The 27,633-nt window shown below is 25.7% G+C and overlaps 5 protein-coding genes across 8 annotated transcripts in view; 3 read left to right on the top strand and 2 right to left on the bottom strand.

Annotated features, from left to right (window-relative positions):
* LOC726130 (beta-3 adrenergic receptor) overlaps positions 1 to 5,472 on the bottom strand; it is a 53,565-nt gene extending 48,093 nt beyond the window's left edge. The window contains exon 1 of one of the 2 annotated variants that reach the window (XM_026439416.1): positions 4,400 to 5,472. The gene's annotated coding sequence lies outside the window, so the exon portion shown is untranslated. The remainder of the gene's footprint in view (positions 1 to 4,399) is intronic. The other variant, XM_006564003.3, reaches the window with a different exon arrangement.
* A 3,822-nt stretch (positions 5,473 to 9,294) lies between these two features.
* Positions 9,295 to 11,082, bottom strand: LOC726099 (UPF0454 protein C12orf49 homolog). 3 transcript variants are annotated; one of them, XM_001121865.5, is made up of 5 exons: positions 10,907 to 11,082; positions 10,475 to 10,668; positions 10,111 to 10,353; positions 9,815 to 10,030; positions 9,295 to 9,738 (listed from the first exon to the last, which is right to left on the bottom strand). In XM_001121865.5, the coding sequence occupies exons 2-5, from the start codon at positions 10,580 to 10,582 to the stop codon at positions 9,322 to 9,324; spliced, it is 984 nt and encodes a 327-aa protein (XP_001121865.1). In that variant the 5' UTR covers positions 10,583 to 10,668; positions 10,907 to 11,082; the 3' UTR covers positions 9,295 to 9,321. The 3 variants fall into 3 exon arrangements, with proteins under 3 accessions (XP_001121865.1, XP_006564065.1, XP_026295389.1); XM_006564002.3 differs by lacking the exon at positions 10,907 to 11,082 and having other exon boundaries at positions 10,111 to 10,377; XM_026439604.1 differs by lacking the exon at positions 10,907 to 11,082 and having other exon boundaries at positions 10,111 to 10,372; positions 10,475 to 10,600.
* Positions 11,083 to 13,562: 2,480 nt separating this feature from the next.
* LOC113218636 lies at positions 13,563 to 18,007 on the top strand. The gene is made up of 2 exons (XM_026439605.1): positions 13,563 to 13,998; positions 17,716 to 18,007. Exons 1-2 carry the CDS (start codon positions 13,747 to 13,749, stop codon positions 17,791 to 17,793), a joined length of 330 nt encoding a protein of 109 aa, XP_026295390.1. The 5' UTR covers positions 13,563 to 13,746; the 3' UTR covers positions 17,794 to 18,007.
* Positions 18,008 to 18,934: 927 nt separating this feature from the next.
* Positions 18,935 to 23,779, top strand: LOC100577224. The gene is made up of 6 exons (XM_026439649.1): positions 18,935 to 19,580; positions 20,076 to 20,219; positions 20,507 to 20,625; positions 22,155 to 23,355; positions 23,518 to 23,694; positions 23,759 to 23,779. Exons 1-6 carry the CDS (start codon positions 19,473 to 19,475, stop codon positions 23,777 to 23,779), a joined length of 1,770 nt encoding a protein of 589 aa, XP_026295434.1. The 5' UTR covers positions 18,935 to 19,472.
* Positions 23,386 to 27,566, top strand: LOC113218635 (nuclear transcription factor Y subunit gamma-like). Its single transcript, XM_026439603.1, has one exon. The coding sequence runs from the start codon at positions 23,917 to 23,919 to the stop codon at positions 27,511 to 27,513; it is 3,597 nt and encodes a 1,198-aa protein (XP_026295388.1). The 5' UTR covers positions 23,386 to 23,916; the 3' UTR covers positions 27,514 to 27,566.
* Positions 27,567 to 27,633: the final 67 nt, after the last annotated feature.

Below are 27,633 nucleotides of genomic sequence, written 5' to 3'. Positions count from 1 at the left end.
CTCCATTCCGCTTCTTCTTCTTCTTTTTTTCTTTTTTTTTTGCTTCTTCTTCTTCTCCTCTGGCGAACACGTACTCCTACGATCATTTAGCGGCGGGACACCGTGTGTATCTCTCGGGGATACGTGACGGCGAATACCGTAAGGTCGGTGTAAAAAAAGAATCGCACGCGTCAAGTGAAGTCGTAGGCGAGACACGAAAGTGAAACAAACACACTCGTGGGGGGGGGGGGGGGGGATTAGTAGTTAGATAGTTATGCAAGATCTCTCCGTTGGAGAGACGTTTATTTCACGTGTAATTCGCGATGGCCCGATAAGAGTTAGTCGGATGTACACCATTGTTTGAAAACCATGGGAGGGATGAAATATTTCGAGTATTTCTTCACTCTTCTTTCTCACTTTTTATCATAAGGGATTGAATGAAGATGGTACGAAACTTTTATTTGTTTTCACGCATTTAGACTAATTTGGAATTACGAGAATAAGAATATTGAATGATATTTTCACACATTTCTATAATAAAAATTAACGTTTTGGATGAGTAAGAAGGAAAAATTTTTGGAATGAACAAATTTTGTATATTTTATATAGTTGATGAAGTTGATGAGTTGAAAGAGAGTACTCAATTATCATGACGCAAAGTTGTCTGAACTTTTATTTATATCAGGGATTAGAGAAATTGAAATTTTCTTTCAACGAAATTTACCAATGTTCCAAGATTTCAATCGGATCGATAACTTGAAGATCTCAATGCTTGTCCTTGTAAGTAGGAAAATGGTACAAATGCGATTTTCGAAATATAAGATAAATACAGAAAACAAAATATATAAGATTCGTTCGTGATCCAACGTTCCTTTTATTGCAATCTTGAACTTGTTATAACATCGAACCACTCTCGGAATGATAACTTCGTATATCGACCATGATTTTATTATATTAAATTATTTATTATATTAATCATAGTTTTTGGAAATGGTATATAGAATTTTCATATTTTCATAATCGATGAACGAATGGAATAGTTAATTAATGCATAGTTAAAATTGCAACTACTTTTAATCTACTTCTTTCTAAAATATCATCGTGTAAAGGGAACAAGAGGTAATAAAAACTTTATTGATCGTTGGATATTTAATATTAATGCATTGTCCGTCTATCGATTGTTTTGTATTTGTATTTTATCTCTACACCTATAATGAAATTTTTTAATTCCTTTTATCAAATTGTTCTATTCCAATCTCCATCTTTTTAAAAAAAAAAAAAAAAGAAGTCTGACATAAAATAATTATCAATCCGACAAATAATCGTAAAGCATTTTACATTTTTGTAATTCTATCTAATCATTCAAAGTATAATAATTTTAAGATAATTTCCATTTTCCCATGAAATAAAAATATTCATATCGACAACAATTACCACCACTTTGCTAAAAATTTTCCAACCTATCAAATTTAAAACTTTCAATAATCGAATTTTAATTACCAACTCCATCAAGCTACGTAAAATTACCATCCCCCCCCCCTCTATAATAAAATAACACGCGCCAAAAACTTAAAAAAGCAAGCTGAAAGCAAGCAACATTCACCGCCACCACATAATTCCTCAACCCCTCATAATTACACATTCCTCGGCAACTTCTCTTCGTTTTCAAACTTTCTTCAAAACTGTTAATTCCTCCCCTTCCCTCCCTTCCTCTCTTCGAGAACACGCTTCTCCCCAAGATGAGAGAGGGAATCTGCATTTCTAATCCTTAGAGAAGATGAATAACCGGGGGAGGAGGAGAGGATCCAACGAGGAGGATATCCACGGAGGGAGGAATTGAAATGTAAAACAGACGATTCGTGGCTTTTTGCTATTTAAGCTTTCGAATGCGCTCCTCTTCGATTCCTATCACGCTCCGTTGTACGATACGTTGGATGAAGGGAGAGGGAGGAAGGAAGAAGAGTGGTAAATGGAAAAAGAGGAGGAAGCAAGGAGGGGAAAGGAAGGAAAGAAGGCACAAGCAAGTCTTTACATCGAGGCTTGCGTCCGCGAAAGGTTGTAGACCTTGCTTGTGTGTATTATTAACGCGGTGAACATCGATTTTGTCTGCCTGCCTTCGTAAACTCATTTCCATCGCCGCGGAAACTGCTCCTCGAAACGAATCGATCGACACGACCGCGCCGATTTTCTCGACACCTCCGCCGAAGAGAGGAGGAGGAGGAGAAACCGCTGGTTGATCGACCAACACCGAGAGAACGATTCTCGGCAACTGTTTGAAATCGACATCGACAGGGCATACGAGATAGGCAGGTGTTTATTTGTCTCCTCGATCGTAAGCGCGCTTTTCCGCTTCAGGATTAACATAGTTGTTCGACGAGAGAAAAAATGCGTTAAAGTGCAAATGATGAGCAAAAGGGAAACGCAAATGAGGGAATAAATAAGAAGATTTTAGAGGAAGACTTTTGATGGGTGATCGAGAAATTTGGTTTCTTTTTTGTTTTCGTGTAATGTGAAAATTTATATTTTAATATTTAATATTTTCGTATTTTTGTCGTGCAATGAATCGTTTTTTTTTTTTTTGTTTATTTTTCGAGAGGATTTGAGAGAATTCTATTGAGATTGTAAAAAGAGATGATTCTACTGTGGTGTTATTATTGGTTAAGATACGTTTAAGGATTAAGTAAGTTTTTAAGAATTTTTAGGAATTATTACATGTACAAATCACTATTATTTTGAATCGATTTTACAACGGTGTCTTATAGCCACTTGCTGAGTAACAGGGAAAACGGGAATACCACGGGTGTTATTTTTAAGCCGTGATAAATTGTAAACATTGTTACTTTTACGTAGAATGTAGAATGTAGATAAAATGATACATTTGTGTTTTCATTCGAGAAAAATGAGAAATTATAAGTATCGTTGATACTAAAATTATCAACGATTGGAGAGATAATATCGTAATTTCTGGAAAATAGAGTGATGATTTTCCTTTAAAAAGATATATTTATTACAATAGATTCGTCAATTCTATCTTCTTTTAATCTTCATATTTTGCCTGAAACTGATTGACTATGGTCGCCACTCTCGAATGTAAAAGATTAATAGAAGTGTATCCACTTAACGACAACAGCACGACATTTCTCCATTCTGTTTGGACATCAGCCCAAACGTGTTTTGTCGATCGCAGATCATTTTGCACAGACGAATGTTTTTTTCATTTTATTTTATTATATATCTGTAATTTTGTTTATTATTGTTGTTATAATATTATTCGTTAAATGGCTATTACATATTTTTTCGTACGATGACTCTTTAATCGTTTATTATTACACACGGGAGAACGTTTGATAAATAAGAAACTAAAAGAAAATAAAAAAAAACATAATATATACTATAAAAATATAAAAGATGAGAAAGAACACGGGATGAAATTATTTATTTGTTTTTCCTGCTTTTAAATCCTTTGAAACTTGTCACTATTGCGACGCAAAATTATTAAATTTAAATTGTAATAAGGAAAAATTGTGAAGAAAAAAATTCCAAAAGCATTATAAAAATTAACTCAAACATCAAATAACCATCAAAGTTGATCATTCTTGAAAATATGATATTAAATATTTTTAAAAATCCTTATATCGAACATATCTATTCGTTCATTAAAAGAAATCACCATATGATCGCCATGCACAATGATATAATTTTATAAAATTTTATATAAAGAGAGGAATACAAAAAGAATCGCCATATTTTGCAAAAAAAAAAAAGAAAAAAAATAGCCTTATATTTTTCCAAATATATAATATTTCTTAATATATGAAACATATAAAAGAGAAATATTACAGAACGAAAGAAGAAGGAGAAATTCGCACAGAATCAACATCGTATTTCTATTGTCACGGTCGAGATTCGCGCCGATTCGTTTCGCATCGCGTCCGAAAATAAAAAAAGGAGGAGGTTGAACTGAATCATTTGCCGCGAGAAAGAGAACGAGTTCGAAAATTCGTCGATCCCACGGATACATCTAAGAACCGTTTTGCTCTCAATCAAAGATTCTTTCAACGTTTATACTCGAAATCCTCTCGAGAATAGAGAAATCTACGAAGAACATCTGTCTTCTCGAGCAAAGCTCGCGTAACCGGAAAGAAAGCCTTTTTGACAAATCGTTTAACCTATACGTGTGTGAAAGAAACGTGTGTTTCAACCTGTTAAACGTTGATCGTAACAATTTTTATGTACAAAGTTCTTTCAAATAAATCGATTACCAATTTTTAGATCCGAAAGAATTAATTAAATTAAACTAAAATTCTTGTTATAATTCTATCGAAATTTTCAAATTTAGAGAAACAAAAAATTGAATATATCCCTTTCGATCAAAGATATTCGAAAATGAAAAAAGAGAAAAGAAGAATTTGAAACTCACCCAAGGATGGTCCCATAGCGACGCAGTCCTCCAAGTCCTCCAAGGAACCGAACCAAACCACCGATCTTCCTCGCCCCTCTTCAATTCTCTTCAATTCTCGCCAAACATTCTCTTGGTGAAGGTGCACCAAAAAAAAAGGGAAAAAAAGTGGCGTTTCCTTTGTTCCACGCACGTTCACGAGCCGCTTTCGAACGAATTCATCCGCGGAAGTGGACGATCGTTGCGACGGAAGTTGCGAAACTTGGGATGCGCGATCGTTGAAGAAAATTGCTGCCGGTTCCCGGTTTCTGGCGCGGAAACGATCGACTCCTCCGGCGCAGCGGAGCCGAGCGGATTCTCGAAATCGCGCGCGCGAGAACGAGCGACGACGAGCGAGGGTCGTCGCCGTTTGGCCGGGAACAGGCGGCCACCCCGCCGTATATCTTCCCTTTGATGCCACGTGCTGGATTCAACGGGCGAAACACGGGCGGGGGAGGGAAGGGGGCGAGAGAAGCACGTCGGCGCGAGGCGTCGCGACGCCTACACCGACGCGCGCAGTGTGTAAACGTTCGAGCGTGAACGATGATGCCGAGGGAAGATTTTTTTTATCCCTCCTCGGATATCGAGGATCGAGGATCGATTTTTTTTCTTTTCTTGAGGAATATAAATGTTTTCTTGTTGGGGATGTTGTTATTTTTAGGAAGGATATGGATATTTGGGGATATTGCTCTTTCTCTTTTCTTATTTCCTGTGATATTTATATGAAGAGATGGAAATAATTGAAAATTGCAGTTTTGGGAAATTTATTCATTGATTATGAAAGAGACGTGATGTTTATTTTTTTAATGATTTAGGTGTTTCTCTATGAAACAATTTTCCATTGAGTAACTCGATTATATTCGACGAGTTTCGTTAGTTTGGTTTGGTGTATGGTTTAATTATGAATGTGAATGTCTGATTTACAAAATAAAGTAACGATGTAAATATTTAATGGCAGGATGATTTCGTCAATGGGGCAACGATGATATTGAAAAATGCGGAAATGACTGATATTCTTAATTGAATTTATCATAGCTTTGTTAAATTCTACTATTGCAAAAAAACATTTTCCAATATAAAATTATCATTTTTATTATACTATCGAGTACCGATATAAAAATAAAATTAAAAATTTGTAATAATAATAATGATGCAACGAGTTATTCGAAAAAAATAATCTTCATCTATAACGAATTGTATATAGTATATTATTCCTTGACTCGAATTCGCTGAAAATTTATCAAATAATTTTTACTTTGCCATTCACTTCGATAAAAAGTGCATTCTTTGCATTATAGACATGTAAAAATAACGTTTCTTCAATGAACTTTGCGATAAACCCTATCTGCATTTATCTGTAAACGCAAGTTGATTATTCTATTTGAAATATATTAATAATATTACATTTATATACGTATATTGATAATAAAATATTGTAATTTAATATATTTTAAATAGCAAAAATATGTATATAGAATTATATAGTTATATTGCGTAATTGAAATATAAATGAAATCGTTCCAATAAAATTTATATCTATACAACTTTCAATAAAATTTATCGCTCGTATCAAAATATATAAATTAACAAATTTCATACCGCATTTCATATGCATCATTATTCAATCTAGATTTCCACTTCAAATTTAATTATACAAAAATTATAAAGTTCAAAAATCGGTATTTTTAAAAAAAAAAATTCAAAAACCAGTAAAATGATGACTTAAATCACCCTTAATTTCACGCGTACCGCATCATTTTCGACCTTTATCCCGCGTTTCTCTTGTTATTAACAAATTTTTTTAGATCCGACAAAAAATTTAAAATTTCTCCGTCTGTTAAAATCCAGACATCGTCAAGAAATGAAACATCTTCCGGAAGCATCTTCTTCGCACACTTCAAGAAAAATATACATTTAAGCTTCTAAATTGAAATTGAAATTTCTAGATCAAACAAAAAGAATTTATCTCTTTTGGAAAGAGGGGAATAATTTATCTTTTATCTCGTTTCTCGAAAACTTCTCTTTCGATTCGTTCGGCAAATTGAATTCCGACTTGGATGGTTAGGAGCGTAACAGGGGCCGATTGATTCGAACAATAGTTTGGAGGCACAATAGGCCGATATCCAGCCATCGCGGCACGAAACTTTAAAATGCTTTGACTCCATTAAAGTGTAACTCGATCGCGGCGTAAACTTTGTCCGTTCTACCATTAACTAATTGTTTTCGCAACGTTATGGTTTCCAAACCGGGGGAGAGGAGGAGAGAAGTTATAGAAATGAACCTGGTCGTGCATCAAATATCCGAGCAATTCGATTTTCTTGCTTCTTCGAATTCCCTCGTCCTTGTCCCCTGCCAACGCCGACGAATTGCAAGAAAGAAGTGGGAGGGGAGGATCAGCATTTCTAATGCGGACCACCCGTCGACGGTACAATTCGAAATTTACGATTTCAGAATGGAGAACGAATTACCAACCACTTCCTGCACTTTTTTTTTTTTTTCGGAAAATTCGATGAATTCGTTTTTGACGAGGACGAAGAGATTAAAATTGCAATGCAGAGAGAAAGAAAAAAAAATTGAAAAATGTTAAGATATTGTTAAAAGTGTTGACTGATTATTCTTTGTTTATTTTAGTCAACTAATTTACTTTAAATGTCGGATGAAATTAAGTATATTTAAAAAGATAAAAAAGCAATATGTATGTAAATGATGATTATCGCTATTATAATGCTTGTGCTTATATGTGTTATATTAGGGCGTTTACCGATCTATTTATTGATCATTAGACCGCACTCCCTTTCACTATTCATGTTTGTTTTATTCCAGGAATTCTTTTAATTTTTTTTAATTATTTTTATTTTTGAATAAGATTTAATATTCGAAATATTTCAATTGTAAAAAGTTGTTATTATCATCGAATGTTGCAACAATAATTATTATTGCTTTTTAAAATGCTAAAAAAAAAAAATTTTAAAAACACTTTTTATTCATTTTATATATGTTGTCTTTTATACGTTAAGAAAATTTATATTGAATTCGTTAGTATTTAAAAATAATATATCTAATAAAAATCTAAGAAGGACACTGATTGAAAGATATAAATTTCGTGTTCACTACATTATACACTAATAAGACAAGCCGATAAATATTGAAAAATATAGCTCTTCGAAGAATGTTTAAAAAAAGAAAAACTTGGAAAACTCGAGTTGACACTGTTATAAATCGATTGAGGATAAATAAAAAATTCACTAATATCTTTCTCTCTCGATACCGCAGGCCGTATTAAAATCGAGAAAACGACAGTTTTAACGGAAACCCAATATTCTTGTCAGCTGTTTTAACTACGCAGATCCTTTTACCGTTTCCATTTATATTTCACTGAAAGAAAAGATCGTTTCGTGGATAATTAATTTTGGAAGAGATCGACTTTAGACATTCGTAGAATCACCGTTAAATAACACTGAACGAAATCCAAACGAGAAATGAAAAAAGAAAATTGTTCATAATCTAACGAAATAATTGCAGCTTGATCTAGGATATAGATATCGCGAAAAAATAATGCTGCATCGTAAATGAACATGTTCAATATATAGATGTTGAAATATGTGTTAATTGAAGTCTTGTTTTTCTAAGTATATTTCTAAGTATCAATTTTTTCGTATGTTTTAAAATAAAAATTTTGTAAAAAAAAAAATGTTACGTTTTAAAAAAAATAATAATTGACGTTAAATCAGCGATCAAAGGAAAAATGATGCTTAACGTTCTCTCTCGTTTGGTACAAAGAGAAATGCTCGATAAGTATTATCAAAAGTATGATGGATAAAATTCAACATAAAAAAAAAAATCGATAAAATAAAGTGAATTTATAAGACGCGAAAGAAATATCGATAAGTTTCTTATCGTATAAACAATCACGTACGAACGATTATGGAAGTAAAAATGAAATTTCAAACATACAGCAACGTGGCTAATATATGTTTAAAAATTTCGAAGAATATCGATGTACACTATAGAAATTCCGATATCAATGTATCTACAATCAATGTATGCATATAAATGTTGCATATCATTCGTTTAATAATTCAATGATAGCGCAAGCTTGGAATTTCAATAATCATATTATCGTGCAGTTGAAAATAAATCATTATGTTCGATCAATAAGTATTTCATTATTAATTATTGTGTATGTATTATTAATTTTATGTAAATTTTATGTATATGTTATTAATTTCAAAACAGACATTTGTCGTTTTTAGATATGGATCTAATTTTTCATAAGTAATATAAATAATTATGATAAATTTTTCGACTATGAGAATATTTTGATATCACAGAAATCTTGATAGAGTTAAATTATGCACAAAATATTGGTTGCAAAATCTTCTGACGATTTGGTATTTCCAAGTAATATCGATTTGCCTTCTGACCTTATCGAATACGTATTCTCTAGATTTTAAATCGTTTGCAAAATCATTTTTCAAGATCAAAATCAAATTCTTTTATAGAATAAACTCTATCATAATATTTTATTAAAAATTCGATCGTATTTTATTATTTTTAATTTCATTTAATTTTTTCTAAGAAATTTATCGAATTTTGCAACTATCTTGAAATTTAAACATACGATAAGAGATATTTTTCCATTTTTCTTTTTTTTTCTTCAATTATAAAGATTTCTTACTATTTGAAAAATTACAAATTTCATCAATTGAAAAATAAAAATCCAATCATTGTTTTAGGTTGAAAATGATTATCGATAAAAACCAGCTGAAAATAAAAAGATTTAAAATCGAACCGTAATTAAAACTGCCTTTGGCATTAATTATTAAAATATTATAGATCATTTTATACGCGAATTTCGATCGTCTTTGTAAAAAATATTTAGTATAGTAAATTTATTTTGTATTTCAAGGTGGTCGTATGTGAGAGTAATAATCAAATAACATTGGAGTATGATAGTTGCATGATAGTAAAAGTGAATTATTTTTTGCATGTATAAGTAGGCAGAAGGGAGAGAAGAGGGTAAGTAATGGCATAACAGAAAAAGATGCAACGACAACAGAGTTGTCGTCATTATTATTATATGAATAAACATCACGACGATGTCTTTGATGTTGTGGTTGAAATGTGTAACAATGCTTCGAATGTGGATCCTTATAAGTGTTCTCGTGGCGAACGCTCGCACTGGAAGTACGACATGCAGCCAGACAAACTTGAAAGCGATCTAAATTACGAAGACGCTTTTTCACCACATCTTGGTCTCTGTGAGATTTATGATTGTCTCTAAGTAAACCTAACAGTACATCCTTTCTTCCCTTTATTTGCTGTTAATAATAAGTTTTCATTAATATCTTTTGTTATATGATTTAAAAAGAAAGAAAATAAAAAACGAAAAACCACCTTGCCAGGATGTAGGCAGCAAGAAACACAATATTCATAGATAGCACAGCATCCTTGAGCGTTACATGTTTTACAACTATACCTCTCTCTCCTAGGTGTAGTTGATGTATCCTCATTTTTTATAGAATCCTTTTGTTCCATACTACAACAGCCGTTTGGCAAAATTTCTTGTCTAGAGCATACAATACCACGCTCATCTACTATTAGAACTTTACCCTATTAGAATAACAAAAAGTTGATAAAATCATTTTCATTCAATTTAATATCTCTTTCCATCATCTTAGAATTTGATATACCTGAATAGAATTACGACATGGACGAACAATATCAGTATCATTTAAATTTGACATTGCTTCTATGTTTAATGCATTCTCATTTGCTCCTTGATCAACAATTGCCATCTGCCACAGTGGTGGTTTACCAGATGCTCTCAATTGTTCCGATATTGTATCATCATCAGAGATCAAGTCATCATTATTGTCATTAATTATCATAGAATCCATATCATCAAGATCATTATCCAAAGCTAATGTCTTTCTCTAGGGATCAGATAATATTCTGTTCTAAATTTCAAATTAAAATTCATGTGTTTGATCATGCAAACTTTCCTTTATTTATATGTAATATATAATTTTTTCAACATTATTTTTATTTATTTACCTCATTACGAAAGAGTGAAAAGGCGCAATAAGTAAGTGACAAAGCAAAGATGAGTCCAAGTACAAGACGCCGTCTAATGATTCTGAATAAACTGCCACAACTCGGCATTCTTCTCACTTTTTGCAATTTATCCTTATGCTTTTATTCGACATTAAATTTCCAGTTTCTTATTCCAGTTCATGATCGCAACACGACTGAGAGCACAAAATTATTTTATTAAACTATTTATTTTTTTAAAAGTTCTACAGATGATTAAAAGTACATTAGTCGCACGGGGAATTTTAAATTTTAATATAAATTAAAATTTATTTTCAGTAAAATTTATATGTGAAAAACATGAAAAAGAAAAAGAATAAAAGATACAGAGAGAGAGAGAGAGAGGTTATGTTGTTTTTCTTACGATCATATGAAAACATTTTTTGAAGCGCTTACCAATCTTCGAGCGCGAATAGTTTAATTGTTATGACATGAATTCCTTATCGGTCAATTATATAATCAACAAGACAGACCGATATTTCGTTATAAAATTTATCAGATTTTTCTCACCGAATTTACAAGCAATGCTACAAGTGCATTGGCCTGTTCAATATGGTTGAACAAGAATAAAGTTTATCATATATCACATTAGATGTCACTACTTATTGAATTAACAATTTAATATCGATATGTATTTCATAGTTAATAAATATTTAAAAAAAAACTATTTTATTAAAATATTACAAAAAATATTTATATATCTATAAAAATCTACATATTTGTCTATCTATATGAAAATATTTCATTATATAATTTTTTATTATATAATAGATAGTATAAAAATGTATATAAATGTTACAATAAATAAAAAAATCATAAATGAAGTAATATTTAAAAAGAAAAATATTAATTAGATTTAATTTTAAGATTTTTCTTTTTTTTTTTTTTGAGATTAATTTTATGAAAAGAATGTTGTCATGATAAAAAAAATAACTCATATAACTTATAATAAAATTTATTAAATGGTTTCAACAATATAATTAGTACAAATTGAAAAATAGAATTATAAAAAAAAATTAGCTTACAATAAATTCTAAAAAATTCAGATTTTTATATGTATAAGAATAATTTTTGGATATAAGGATTTGTTAACCCTGAGAATTTATAAAAACAGATTTATAATGAAAGTGTTCCTTCCACAAAACTTTTCATAATTATTAATATAAATTAATAAGCATTCCTTATACATATATGAACCAATGACTAACGATTTTTTTTTTTTATTTAAGCATGACATCGTTCAATCAACGAAAAAAAAGCAGTGTTATTCTGTTGCAGCAAAACCAGGCAGGCTGGTTAACATGTATTCTTTAAAACAATTGAAACTAGTTATTTTATATAATAAATGTTTTCGCATATAAAATATGTAATAACAAAAATAATATACAAATGAAAATTATATATAATGAATTTTAGTGTGTTACAGTGGATAGTATCATTAACAATTTTATGCATAGTTTTAAGCGTTATTATTTTTTCTGTTATTCAAATTGGCAAACGAGAACAGGAAATCAGTAATAGTTTAATAAAAACTACTACTACAACAACTACAAAAACTACAACTACGACACGTAGACCGCGACCACCTAAACCAATTAAATCAACTAAACCAACTAAACCACGTAGAAGTACTATATAGAACTAGTATGTGTTAAATAACTTTTTATTTCATGTTTAAATATAATTAATGATATTAAAAGTTGATTAGAATGAATAATATAATAAAATAATGTTAAGTAAAAATTATTACACTACAGTGCTACAATATTATATTTGAAATTTAAATATATTAAATATATTAAATGTATTAAATATATACAAGTTTACATTTATAAAAGTAATTAAATTTCAGAAATATTTCATTCTTTGTCAATTTAATAACAATATTTAATAATATTATTTATTTTTCAGATTATTCATTTATCAATGAAGACATTGACTAACAACAAATTTATTTACGAAATTAAATTATAAAGATATTTTATCCTTACTAATGTTATGTTTGAACAAATAATTACAATATTTATTGTAATACTAGTAGTATATCATCTTATAAGGATGCAAATTAATCAAGTAAACAATGATGATTAATTTTGTGATATAAATAATAAAAATGTTTAAATTATATGATTTTTAATTCTTCTTTTTCTAATGACTTTTACATCTTTCAATTTCAAAATTTTAAATTAATTATTTATAATATTATTACTTTATTAATATTATCGATTAAAGATATGAGACAAATTTAATTGCAAAAAAAAAGAACTTGTTAAAATTATTATTCATGAGTTAATAATAACTTATAAAAATTTATGCAAATATTGAATTTTCGAATTTTACAAAACTTTTTAGCATGTAATGTAATATAATATGATATTTCCAGATACGAGTAAATCTTTTACGTATAATTCATTTTAGATATAAATAGAATTGTTATTTTTCATTTTCTAACATACGATTTTTTTTAAATACAAAATTTAAATATAAACAAAAATATTTAAAAATATGCAAAAATATTATATACTATTTAAAAAATTTCATTTTCAATAATTTAATTATTTATTCTAAAAATTTATATTTACTAATATTATACAATAATATTATGCAAAATAACTTCAATTCTTATTTCTTTAATTAAAATCACTAAAAGAAAAATTTATAAAAATGAAATATTTAAATTAGTAACATTAAAAGATGATTTTAACGCAATGATATTTTGACACGTTGTTATACATAATCTTTTATATTTTTTAATTTTCAATTTTTAAGAAGAAAATCCCTTTTAATTTTTAAAGAAAAAAATCTTAGATTAATATGAAACAGATAAATAAAATTTTCAAAACTTACTTTTTTTATAATTTTCCAAAAGAGTTGTTAAAGGTTAGATGTCCATTTTTCCAGACAGTGTGAGAAATATTTCAAAAGATTTTAATATAACGTATTAAATTTATAATATTTTGAAGAATTCATATAAACGAATACATAATAAGCATAAAATAGAATTATTATTATTATTAAATAGAAATGAGATATATCTATTTAGTAAGCAATTTTAGATAAACAGTAACGTGTAAAAAATGCACGAATATTTATTTCTTTATGTTTCAGTTTAGAATTTCAGTGACTAACGTGACCAATTAGAAGTCAGAATTCAAGTAATACCTGCATCCCCACCAAATATAAGGGCTTCAGAACTTAACAAACTAGTCAGTGTATAACAAGACTCGAAGAGTAGTATGTCAGGTATTTTTTGTAACACATCTGAAAATATAGTTCATTGTGATAAAACATATCATAACGTGGATATTAGAAGAAAAGCATGTCTCAATTGCAAATTTAATAATTCAAAACAGGCATGCTTTGGTTACAACTTAAGTAATCCGAATAAAAGGATTCTAGTGTGGTTGAAATACACTTTATCATGGATTCAAAGAAAAGTTCCACTGCAAATATTATATTATAGAAGATACAGATATGTGTCATCCAAGGTATTCCTTTTAATTGAGAAACTATCAAAATAGATTTGAAAATCTGAATTTTTTAAGTACATTAGATGTACTTTTGTGTACTATATATATATAGTGAAGTATATTTGAGAGAATAATGTGAATAATTTGTGCCGATAAAAAATTCGAAATATTTCAGAAGATTTGTTAAAGAAAGATTATTTTATTTTTGTAATATGTAATAATTTTGTAATAATAGTAAAATCAATAGAGATTTCTAAGATTAAATATGATTAGATTAGTGATTATTTATAATTATTTTTTGTATTTATTTTTTCTATGAATCCATCATAATTATTCGTGACTGATCGTTAAATTTTTTAAATTAATTACGTGAATACAGTTGATTTATTTAAGAAAATAGAATAGAAATTAAACTTGTAACCGTGTTTAACGTGCATTTGTTACTTTCTTTGTTTTGTGAAATGCAATTTACTTATTTATATTAGATACGAATGATAATATCGCTATAAATTTACGACGACAATTCGACATCTTTAAAAATATGAACTTATCATCACAATCGTCAGAATCATAACGACAAAAAATGCTTGTCTGTATCATTTGAGTAACTTATTTGGTTAAAAAAGTTGATATTTCAATTAAACATTTTCATTTTTAAAATAAAAAATTTCAATATATTATAATTATTAATATATTATAAAAATTACAAATAATAATGTGACAATTATAAATTATTCATTGCAAAATAACAAAAGAAAAAATTGAAAAATATATGTGCGAATATTTGTTATATTTTTTATTTAGTAAATTTATATATATATATATTTATATATAAAATTCTTATATAATTTACATAACAAATATTTTGTTTGTTTTATTTTTAATATCATTATTTAAGAAAACACATAAATTGAAAAATAAAAGCAAGTAAATAGTGCTACAAATGTCGAACAATATTTACATACTGAAATGATAATATTTGGTTTACTAATATAAATATTATGATTCTACTTTAAACATGATTATATCAAAAATTTTTGTTCTTCAGGATACAATTCTCTTCAGCAAATATGATTATATCTTAATAATTGATATTTTTTTATGTAGATTTTTTCTTATTCAATTATTCTATTACTACAATCTATTATCTTAAATATTTCATATTTCAAAATTAGATTAATATAATTTTTTAATTATATATTATAAATTAAAAATATATAAAAATTGTTTATTTAATTACTTTATTTCAAATATATTAATTTATTTTTTATCGCTGATGAAATATTTATATTTTTTGTTATAAACTAAACAAAAGTTATTTAAATTCCTTAATTTAATTATTTATAATGAAAAATACAATAATTTATATATTTTTAATTTAAACTTGAAAAAATTCATTTTGTTTTTGCAAAGGAATCATTTTTAACTTGTTTAATGTTATAGAAGTTATTATATAAGTTGTTACATAAATGGTATTGCTTATAATAGTATTTTAATTTAATTTCATATACTTATTTTAAACTTTAATTACATTTTTGCTAATTATCTATTAGAAAATACTTCATCAATTTTAATGATCTTGAAATATATTAGTCAAAATTAACATTCTATCTATTCTACAATTTTATTCATACATGTAATTGCTTCTCAATTTTTGAGATACAAAAATTTTTAAATATTATATTATTAAATTCTATCTATATATGCGCGAATGAGAAAATATATTAGTATACGATCTTTTATCATACTGTATATGCATTCTTTTACGTTATTTATATTAAAAATAAAACAGAATCTCTGTGTTAGGTCATCTTTTAATAAATTAATGTTGATTAAATAAGAATGCAATTATGATAAGATCGTTGTTTATGTTAGCCAGAATTGAATAAAAGAATTTGATAATTTGATAACTTATTGCATATGCATTATGCAATATTTTTAATATTCTTAATATTAATATAATTTCTATAACATATAAAAATGATCGTATATTTATACATTGTATAGACAATGTATAGACAAAATTCAATAATCTAGAATTTTTTTGTAAAAATATCAGAAATTAAAACTAATTATATATAGTAATAAATAATTATTCATAATATTAACCTTGACAATATATTTGAATTTCATCAAAATTAATGATATATTATCAAGTTTAGATAATTATCCAATTTTTTTTTATTACTTAATAATTTTAATTTTAATTGCAATTTTTTCTGATATTTTAAATTGCAATTACATTCATATCTCAATAAATCTTTTGAATCTTTAAATGATATCTCATAGTTTTAGACATTTGTGTTCATACTTAAAAATATGGCATGTTATACTTATCCTAATGAAATATGGCGTGAAATATTTTCAATGTTTGCGATGTTTTCATTAAAAATAATCATAATTGAGAATTTTATAATAAAAAATTATATATATATTTTTTTTTATTAAAAAAATTATAAATTTTCAAAATTAAACATTTAACATCAAAAATATTTAAAAATATTTAAAAATAGATAGTTTAAAAATAGATTTAAAAATATAGTGACACAAGTATATATAATAATGATATATATTTGTATACATGAATTTATGATAATTTTTTATGATAAAATAAAATTTCACAAATAAAATATTTTAATAATATATTGTTCAACGTTTTCAATAAAAGATATATTTTTATTTTACTTCTATGAATTATGTTAAATTTCGAAATCATCTATCTTCAAGTATAATATGATACATGTATAATGATGATAGATTATTCTTTCAAAACAAATATTATTTTGTCATTATTGCTTTTTTAAATTAATTTTCTAAAAAATATGAACTATAAGTTATCTTAAAAATTTTTATACAACTGTCTATAGTGAATTTATTTCTTTTTGATAAGAATTTGTGAAGAAATATTTTTTTGCATATTTTGCTGATTTTATTACAAAGAATTATAATTCATAACAAAACTTTACTTTAAATAATTTAAAAATGATGCACAATGTAAATAAAGCTTGATTGGATTAAAATTTGAATTAAAATTGATAGCACATTGATTGTAACAGTAATTTAGATAATTATAGTAGATCTCGAATAAATATCAAGATTTAAGATTTGAAGATTAGAAAAATAGGAGAGATATATAATGTCAAATTTTTAATATTACGCTATTGTTAATATGTAAAGATGACGTGATGGTTAGATAATAGTTGGAACGCATATATTAAAATTATAATATTTATTATATGTTATTTTATCTAAAAGAAAGCAAAAATAATTTCTACTATAAAATTTAATAGTAATATAAGAGTTATTTTTAAGTGATAATTTAAATTGAATTTCATAATTTAAAATAAGTAGACATAAGAAAATGAGCGCATTTCTTTTATCTTGTTATTTTGCCTATATATGAATATATATATAATGATATATAATTTATTCAAATTATTATTATGGAATATTGAATATAAAATCGATCAAACATCAAGTTCTATAATATATTTATATATTTAAATAAGAGATAAAAACTAAATTTAAAATTTCAATTCAATATTTTGTTTAATATTATTTGCATATTCCTCGTTATCGAAGTTTTTTAGAATATTATTAATTTAATTTCATTAATTAATTCTTTAAGTTATTTCATATGATTTTCTTTATTTCTTTTTTACAAATTTCTAATACATATTCGATATATTAAAAGATAATTGATTATATTAGACTAATTCATATTTTTTTTAACAGTTATGTTTATATTGGAAAATATGGATGAGATATGTATCCTCCTGGGTCCTAAAATTGGAAGAAAGAAAAAACGACTGATGAGGAAACTTCGATAAGAATTTCAGAAAAGTTTTCGGTAAGCATTTAGAAAGAAAAATTTGATTTTGGAAATGATTTTTTTTAGCGAGCAATCTTTCATAACCAGCAAATATAATAAAAAATAAATTTAAAAAAAATAAGATTCCAAAGATCATGAGACCAAAACATTCTAGATAAGTTCAATTCATATTAAAAAATACAATGGAACTAGAATTTTAATTTCATGAAAACTATATAATATTTTAATAAATTATTATTTAATGAAGCAATGTTACTTTTTTCCTATAAAGATTAAAAATAAGAAATTAATTGATAATAATTAAATTGATAATTATGATTATTAAAAATAATATTAATTATAATATTAATCGAAATAATTAATATTGTATTAAAAATATTATAATTAATTATTTGCTTGTTAAAAAAAAGTCACTCAATGATCATGTACCTATGTATCAAATCTTCGTAAGAAGCAAAATCAAACTATATATTCTGCTATATCAACTGTTTTTCTTAGATTACCAAATCAGTTTCATATTATGCATGATAAACAGTTGGCATTAATTTTAAGTACTCTATTACATTAATTACATTGTTCGCTTAACCAAGCAATCCGATAATTAAAAACAACTTGATTAAATAATTTAAAATTGTTTTTTTTTATTTTGTTCTATTATTTCCTCTTATAACAATAACCATTATCCCTTGCAATATTATTTCTATTATTTCTATTTATACATTTTTTATTTTTATTTTCTAAAGATAAGCAATATCTCAAAGTAAAATCTGTTCTCAAAATTATTATTTTTGCGTAATAAATTTTTACTTTTCTTTTAATTCCTATTATTCCTATAATTCCTATTATTTTCAAAGATTTTTATCAAAAGATTAATTTCCAAAAATTTTTTTACTTTAAAATTTTTTAAATTTTACTTTTTACTTTTAAAAATTATTACGTATCTACTATACGTAACTATACATAACTATACGTTGTTTCCATTGTTGTTGCGTACATGGTACATATAGAATGACTACGTATTTTGCTTGTACATTTAATTATAGTGTTTATTAACTTCGTATTTCGATACAATGTCACATTCTTTGATATAAAGTCGTGGATTACCTTATATATTATTCCATTTATTACCAATGATCAAGTACAGTCAATTTATGTTGTGATATTAACGTTATCTTCTGTAAATGACCAAAGTTCGAGAAGTGCTTGAACAGAGAAGCACAAAAAAAAATCTATTGGTATAAAGTAGATAAAATTTGTTTGATTAAGTTCGTCATAATGATTACGCAGTGTCTTCGTATAAATAGAAGAGAGAGCTCGTAGGATTCAGTATAAATTCGAATTCTGGGTAAATGTGATGAATTCAAAGCAAAAGTGTATATAAAATATTATTTATTATCGAGAAGTTTCTTATTAATTATTTATAATTATTAATTGTCATTATCTGTTTGTTAAATAAAAGTCGTCATATATAAAGAAATATCTTTGTGAAATATTCTTAATAAAAATATCACATGCAGTGCAGTCTTTATGAGAATTGAAATATAAATACTTGAATGCTATTGTATATTTACAAGAAGAAAAAAAGAAATACAAAAGAAATAAATTTACAATTTTATATATAATATACATATATATATAATATTTATACATAATATACAGAATGTATGAAGATAAAAAAGTAAAATATATATCTACAGTGCAAAATGAAGAATTAGAAAAGTTTATCGATTGCACAATGAACATAATCTTTAAAACTGCCTTAATCGAAGTAATTCCTTATGATAATATTATTTCTCAAATCTCATTTTCTTATAGAACACATATGTATATACGCATATATGATTAAAATAAATATTATTTTTATGACTATATTACGCTTCAAAATTTTAAAAAATATATTTTCCATTTAGCAATTGTTTAAAAAAATAATTCGCCCACCTTATAAGTAAAATATTCCGTCCGAATAAAATCGTTCTTTATCTCATTAAATATTTTCTCTTCTCAACTGTAAATTTCAAACAAAAGACGATTAGTGAAGAGGGGGTTGGTGAGTTTACATCAAAACCAATCATTTTCGCGGTAACGTACGGATAGGCATGGTGATCGTGAAACAAACTTGATATTTTCTTTAGCTGATTGATTTTGTCAGATCGTGTTGAATTTTTAGCCCAGACGTAACGAGCATAACGTATTACATGTGTATTAAACAATATTCTCGTTTAAACTGATCAGTCAAGACATAGCCGATACGTTTAATGCACAGGAGAACAACAAAGACGTGTCTGCTGCGGCGATGCCAGAAAACGCGCAAACGGAATCCGTTGTGCCAATGATGTTCGACAACTTCGTGTTGAAACGGTGGCTTCGTTCTATCGGACCAGTTCGCCGTTCTGAAGTGCTAAAAAAGGTGCGATTCATTTTCATGATCGAGCTTTCTCTGGCGAACCAGAAACGGATTTTTCCGTTGTCCAAGAAATGGCATTGCCTTGTGCCATTACCATAGTATCGTATTACGCCTAGGGGGTATGGCGTCGTCCAAATGAAACAAATAAACGCGATGTAAACATCAATACGAGACGTTTCTCTTCTTTTTTTTATATCTTTCAAATTTTTTTTTCAACACGTTTTCAAAATAGAATTCCGTTGACGATGTTACGAGAATCTAACCATAAAAATCGGTGGCGATTGTTTCAGCTGAAAACGGATTTGGAAAATCTAGGCTTATCACGTAAACAGGTACACCGGGGGTTGATGCAATTAGCGACGAAACCACATGTGGTCCTTACACGCCAACCACTCTACAGGAAATGTGGGTAAGTTTGCAACTATTGAACTAATCGGTAATAAGAATATTACTCTTTGTTGATTTTTCCTATATATTTTCATAAATTTTCTTCCAATTTTAAATGATTATTTTAAATGAATTATTACGAATTGAATTATTCTTATATTGATATGATACTAGATTTATTATCAAGAGACTGATTAATTATCTAAATGTGCCCATTTATTCACCTTGTATTGATATAAAACGTATAAGTCGTACATTTATTATTTAATTAATTATTGAGAAATCTACAAGTAATTTCAACGGAAATAAAATTATAACGCAGTTAATTCTTAACGTTAAACGCAAATTCTATTACACATTCATTTTTTTACTTGTAGTAACATTTTCGTTTTTTATTAATTATTTATATGTATCGTGTATTTCGTGAAGAATGCAATTGTTATCTTCTTATCTTATATTCTTATCTTATCTTATATTATATAATATTATTTTATATTTTATTGAAATATATGAATCATACTCGTCAAACGAAAAATAAAAATATATTAGAATTTTTTATATAACATAGAATATAATATAAAAAATAATGAAAATTAAAAAAATGTATATGTATGCGTAAATTTCTAAATTATATTTATATTTTATAGATTATATATACCTATATTTTATAATTATAATTTATAAATAATATTTATTAATATTAAAATTATAAAGATCTTTTTTTTAATCCATTTATAGAATCATAAATCAAAATACAGTTTTTCTAACTGGTTTTTATTTTTTTGTATATATTCATATATTTGTTTATATATGTATGAATATAAAAAAAATATAATAAACTGTAAAATGAATAATTACATAATATGGGTGATAAAATCAGTTATTATATGTGATAAATAATACATTTAACTTATTAAATCTCTCGGAATATTAAAAGCGTATAAAAAGAATGCTTTATTATGCTTTTAATAACTAATAAATAACATCATTAGTTAGGAAAAACACGATTGAACGAAATGCAATCAAATTTATATAGAATTTATATGGAAATAATATTGTCTTACGTGAAAATGCAATATTTCATTAAACTTTTTGTTTTATTATAATTATAAATATTTAATATAAATTAATACAAAATTGATATTTCGTAGAAACATAAAACAAATTTTAATTAAGAAATAAAATTTTATAAAATGGGACAAATTGATTCATTTTTTTTATATATAGATTGAATCTCTTTATTATGTACGAATTCCAAATATTTACGAATATTCTTGATCTTGAAATTACAAAATTAAAAAAAAAAAGAATAAAAATAAAAATAATTAACAATTTATGTAAAATATATGTAAAATACATATACATAAAACAATAAATTATTGAAAAGAATTATTTTCGATATATAATAATATCGTTATATATAATTTTTTAAATTCAAATCAATTTTATAATAAATTTTTATCTTGACATAATAATATAAAAAATAATATAAAATATTATAAAATATGTTGATTTAATTCTAAATCAATGTTTTCATTATTTATGTTTCAGATTAAAAAATTTAGAAAATGAGAGAGAAAATAAAATTGTTGACAATTATAGAATGATCGATGTACAAAAATTAAAAAATATTGAATGGATTGTTGAACAAAAGGATAAACATATCAAAAGAACGAATAGCGTAAAAGCATATGAAGATTCATTAATAAAAAATAATCGACAATTATTTATAGACGGTTGTAAGGTAGAAATTCCATTAACAACATTCCATTCCTTTGATAAGGCTTTAGAACAATTTGACAAACTTGTTTCTTCAAAAATGAACATGCACGAAAAGTTGTCTAATAGACGAGCTTCTGTTATTGTATCGACGGATTCTGTAATTAAGTCGCAAAATAACATATTTTCGAGTAAAAAATCTAATAAAAATGAAAACCATCTTACATATATTGAAGATAAAAATTTTCGAATACAAAAAATTTCTAATTTAATATCTGATAAAATAGATAGAGTACCTGCTACTAAAAAGATTGATATAAAATTAAATTTAAAATCCTTTTCTGATAAAAAAGAAAATAATTGTATAAAATCAGAATCTTATAAAGTATTAAATACTTATTATATAAAATCGCATATTAATAAAAAATTATGTGATGAAAAGAAAACTATGGATATTGAAATAAATAATATATCAAGCAAAAATAAATATTCGAAAAAAGAAACGATAAATTATAAGATCGAAGAAAATGTAAAAAAAAGAACAGTTTATGAACCGGTAACTTCAGATTCTACACAACGAAAAAAGATTCGTACATCAATTGATGAACATAAAGAAATCAATAGAAAAAAAAGAAAAAAATTAAAAAATAAGTTTCGAGCATATTTCGGAGAATGTATAACTATTAGTGAAGATGAACAAGAACAAACTATTTTACAAAACAGATTTAAAAGAAGAAGAAAAAAAGATTCTACTGATTCTAGTGATTCTGGTGTGTATATTGCTGATAAAAGTACGCCTATACATATTATAAAAGATATTCAAAAAACTATATCTAATTCACTAATTTGTAAAAAATTTAACGAAAATTTATCTAAGGAAACTATTATAAATACCAATATAGACTATGAATCAAAAATCACTGACAATGAAAATACTAAAACTATTGATTTAATTGAAAATAAAAAAGTATCAAAAATCAAACAAGATATATATGGAAAAATCATTGCAAATGTTAATACAAATAATAAATCAGTTATTGACAAAGAAAATAATAAAATTATTGATTCAATCGAAGATAAAAAAATATCAAAGATCAAGCAAAATATATCTGAAAAAATCATTGCAAATGTCAATATAGATGAATTAAAAAAAGTTATTAATAATGAAAATATTAAAATTATTGATTCAATTGAGGATAAAAAAGAATCGAAAGTCAGGCAAGTTATATTTGCAGAAACTATTGCAAATACTAATATAAATAATAAATCAAAAGAAATTATTGATAACAAAAATACTAAAACTATTGATTTAGTTGAAGATAGAAAAGAATTAAAATTCAGACAAGATATATTTACAGAAACTATTGCAAATGTCAATACAGATAATGAATCAAAAGAAATTATTGATAATGAAAGTATCAAAACTATTGATTCAGTTGAAGGTAAAAAAGGATTGAAATCTGGACAAGATATATTTGAAGAAATTATTAGAAATGAAATCAATACAAATAACAAATCAAAAGAAATTATTGACAATAAAATTGAAAATAAAAATACTAAAACTATTGATTCAGTAGTGAAGATCAAGCAAGATATGTCTGAATCAATACATCTTGCCATTGCAAATGCCAATATAAATAATGAATTAAAAGAAATTTCTGGCAATGAAACTATTGATTCAATTGAAAGTCTAATAAATATGGAAATTGAAAACAATGAATTACAAATTATTCAAACAAAGAAAAACAATATATCTCAAGAAAAATTAATTAATACTGACAATATTATACCAAATAAACATAGATTAAGTGTTATACAAAACAAAGATAGTTCAAACATAGATATACCTCAAATAGCTAAGGAAATAGAAGATAGTGGTACTTCTTTAAAAAAAGTAGAAATAAAAATTAATAATACAACATCATCTTCTGATATTTTTTGTCCCACAAATGATACAATAAATGTAACTGAAGATTTTTCAGAACTTCAAAATTGTAATTTAGATATAAAAGATTTTAATGATCTTCTTTATATGGATATTACTGAAACTTGTCAAATCACATCAAATGGAAATGTTCTTAGCATTCAAGAAACCATTGAAGAAGTTATGAATAAAAATATTGATGAAAATTCAAATTTAAATAATTTATCCGAAATACAAATAGATTGTCAAGATGTTAAAAAAACAATATCAAATTGTATTGAAGAAAATAATAATAAAGATTTAAATAAAATGCAATCTTCTAATACAAATACAAATGATAGAATTATTTCTATAAATAATATATGTAATGTACCAAAAAAAGGAAATGAATTACCAATAGCAGAATTCAAATTAAATATTTTAGAAAAGAAAAATATTCAATCCAATAATCTATCTCAGGGTAGATTAAGAGTTTTATCAAGCGCAGAATTAGGTTCTAGATGGTGTCCTACACCTATAAACACTGTTATGTCTACTGTACCTCAATTTTCACATTCTACTCCTCATTTCACAAATGCAGCAACTTATGATAAAGTTGATTTGGATAATACTATTGTTGTTTCAACATCAATGGCTCAAATAGTACCTACAACAATATCTCTAATTACTACATCTGCACCTATAGCAATTAATGAAACAACAATTTCTGAAAATATGAGAAAAAATAATATAGATCACAAATGTTCAAAATCTGTTTATTTTATTTTCGTGAACATACGTGACTTAATTCAAAAAAGACGAATGTGTTTAAATACTAATTTGAATATTAATTATGATAAGTTATTATTTATAGAATTTGAAAAATTAAGAAAAATATTGAATATAGAAGATTATATTGATTTAATTGATGGAGTTTTAATTATACTTAACAAAGAAATGTTAGTAATGCCATTATTGTCTTTAGGAGAATTGTTTCATTATACGCCATTAATTGAATCTTTTTATATTCGTTCATCAAATAAACGTAAAACTATAATAAATAATTCTAGTGAATGTCAAATTATAACACCTGTAATTGTTTCAAATCAAATAACATCAAATCAAAATAGATGTTCTAATCCACATGTATCACAGAATGTATGTGTTACATCTATGCATTCTACATTACAACATGTACTTCCTGTTAATCAAAATCAAACATCTACAAATGTTACTTTAAAACAATCTTATCAGAATTCTCAAGGAAAAATCATTTTGCAATCACAAAACAATTCGTTTCAAAATAATATGCCAATAAATTCTACTGCTATTAATAATCATAATATACATCAACATAATTATAACATGCAAATGCACAAAATTGTTAGTCAACAAAAAGTTCCAAATTCTTATTTTGTTCAACAGAAACCAACTACAAATATACATACCATGCAAAATTTTCCTGTACAACATTCCTCATTTTCTTCTAATATTAATCAACTAGGAGATCGACAAATTTCTCTATCCAATTCACAATTTATAAATCAACAATATATTCCACAAAATGTTTTTACATCACAAAAAAATACATTTTATAATGTAAATGTACCAAATTATCCTATACAACAAAATATAAACTCAACACATGTACAAAATATAGTTATGTCTCCTGTAACTCAGCAATATCAAAATCCACCACATCAACAAAATATTTATAATAAATCACAAGATATTCAGCTACAAACTATTCCACAACATATATCATCAAATTATAATATGCAACAATCTGTACAGCCTATATTTGCAATGAATGTATCATACAATGAACTTAAACACCAAAAAATACCACAGAAAATATCAATGGAAACTTTACAAAATCATATACCTGAACAAGTATCATCATCTCAGAAACAGTACAAGAAAACGAAATCTATTTCAAAGAGAAAAGATCTGCAAATTTCATTAGAATCAACAACAAAATTATTCAATATCTTGAAATATATTTCTGATATCCAAAAAATTATATTATTGAAACAAATAGATTTCTACTTTAGTTGTACTACATGGTTACAACAACAATTTACATCAGGACAGTGGCAAAAAATTAATTCACAAAGATCTTTATTACTTAATTTTCAAACACTTTTAAAACATCTGATAGAAAAAACTGTAAAAGATTTTTTACAAGATAAATCTCAAGGAAATATGTTTGAAACAAATATACTCAAAAATATTAAAATTGATGTTCCAAAAATGGTACAAATTGTAGTAAACGAAAATGAAGGAATGTATTGTCAGGTTGAAGTATCTAAAGCTTATCAAGAACAAAATAAAATAATGAATATTAAACAAAATTGTGTGACACATCAAGAAAATTTAACACAAAATCAATATGAAAAAGAACATGAAACAACTAACAATATTTTACAAAATAAGGAAGTTTCAAATGAAAAACAAAAATCGGAAATATCACATAAAGAAGTACAAAACAAAACATTTGGAAAGAGAATTCTGATACAGAAAGACAATTCTCCAATTAAGTCAAGTTTACAAATATGTGAAACATCGGAAATTGTTATTCAAGAGAATAAAATCGAAGAAGAATCAAATAATTCCAAAGATACATACAATTTAAATATTAAGGAACAAAATTTAGGAGTACCAAGAAAAATAATTGAAAATATTTCTCAAATAATTGAAGAAAAAACATCAGTATTATCAAATATGAAACTGCCTAACAATGATATTCTGCAATTAAATCAACATTTAGTTACTGTTGAAATATCTTCTAATAATGATCAAGTAACTGTTATTGATACTAATGCTAGTAATGAAACTAAATCAAAGAATGAAGAATCTACAGAATATGAAGAATTTCAAAAAAAACTTCAAAAAGAACTTCATATTTCATCATCATCTTTAGAAAATACAAGTTACAATATATTAGCAATATCTTCACCAAAAATTGCAAATAATGTGAAAGATTTTGATAATAAAGATTTGAATAATTCTTCATTGGAAGAAACTATTACATCTCATATTAAAGACATTAGAAGTATTTCATTAGAAACATTTGAAAAGATGGAAGAAACTAATAATATTATAAGTACAACAGATGGAAATATTGAAGAGGAAGAAATTAAAATATGCTTATTTTGTGGAAAACCTAGTACTGTAGCATGTTCCATTTGTTTAGAAGCTAAGTATTGTTCTAAAGAATGTTTCGAACGACATTGGGAAGATCATTATAAAGACTGTACACCTGTAAAAAAAAGAGTATATAATTGAAATTTAGAATAATTATTTTTTTTTGTTATTTTATTCATCTTTTATAACAAAAAGTATTCAAATTATAACTATAATTTTGTTATAATAAACAAAATATATTGTTAATGTTTTATATTAGAC

This window comes from Apis mellifera, linkage group LG3 (assembly GCF_003254395.2).
Source record: "Apis mellifera strain DH4 linkage group LG3, Amel_HAv3.1, whole genome shotgun sequence".
Lineage (NCBI taxonomy): Eukaryota > Metazoa > Arthropoda > Insecta > Hymenoptera > Apidae > Apis > Apis mellifera.
This window is presented reverse-complemented; position numbering and strand designations above follow the sequence as displayed.

What these genes read in the sequence shown, in the direction of transcription:
- LOC726099 (XM_001121865.5), bottom strand. Translation starts at nt 10,582, where the DNA reads ATGCCGAGTTGTGGCAGTTTATTCAGAATCATTAGACGGCGTCTTGTA. An exon ending in TTTCACTCTTTCGTAATGAG is followed by an intron (nt 10,354 to 10,474) that starts GTAAATAAATAA and finishes TCTGATCCCTAG; the next exon opens with AGAAAGACATTAGCTTTGGA. An exon ending in CATGTCGTAATTCTATTCAG is followed by an intron (nt 10,031 to 10,110) that starts GTATATCAAATT and finishes TTATTCTAATAG; the next exon opens with GGTAAAGTTCTAATAGTAGA.
- LOC113218636 (XM_026439605.1), top strand. Translation starts at nt 13,747, where the DNA reads ATGTCAGGTATTTTTTGTAACACATCTGAAAATATAGTTCATTGTGAT. An exon ending in ACAGATATGTGTCATCCAAG is followed by an intron (nt 13,999 to 17,715) that starts GTATTCCTTTTA and finishes TTTTTTTAACAG; the next exon opens with TTATGTTTATATTGGAAAAT.
- LOC100577224 (XM_026439649.1), top strand. Translation starts at nt 19,473, where the DNA reads ATGTATGAAGATAAAAAAGTAAAATATATATCTACAGTGCAAAATGAA. An exon ending in GTTCTGAAGTGCTAAAAAAG is followed by an intron (nt 20,220 to 20,506) that starts GTGCGATTCATT and finishes CGATTGTTTCAG; the next exon opens with CTGAAAACGGATTTGGAAAA. An exon ending in TTACAGAAACTATTGCAAAT is followed by an intron (nt 23,695 to 23,758) that starts GTCAATACAGAT and finishes CTATTGATTCAG; the next exon opens with TTGAAGGTAAAAAAGGATTG.
- LOC113218635 (XM_026439603.1), top strand. Translation starts at nt 23,917, where the DNA reads ATGTCTGAATCAATACATCTTGCCATTGCAAATGCCAATATAAATAAT.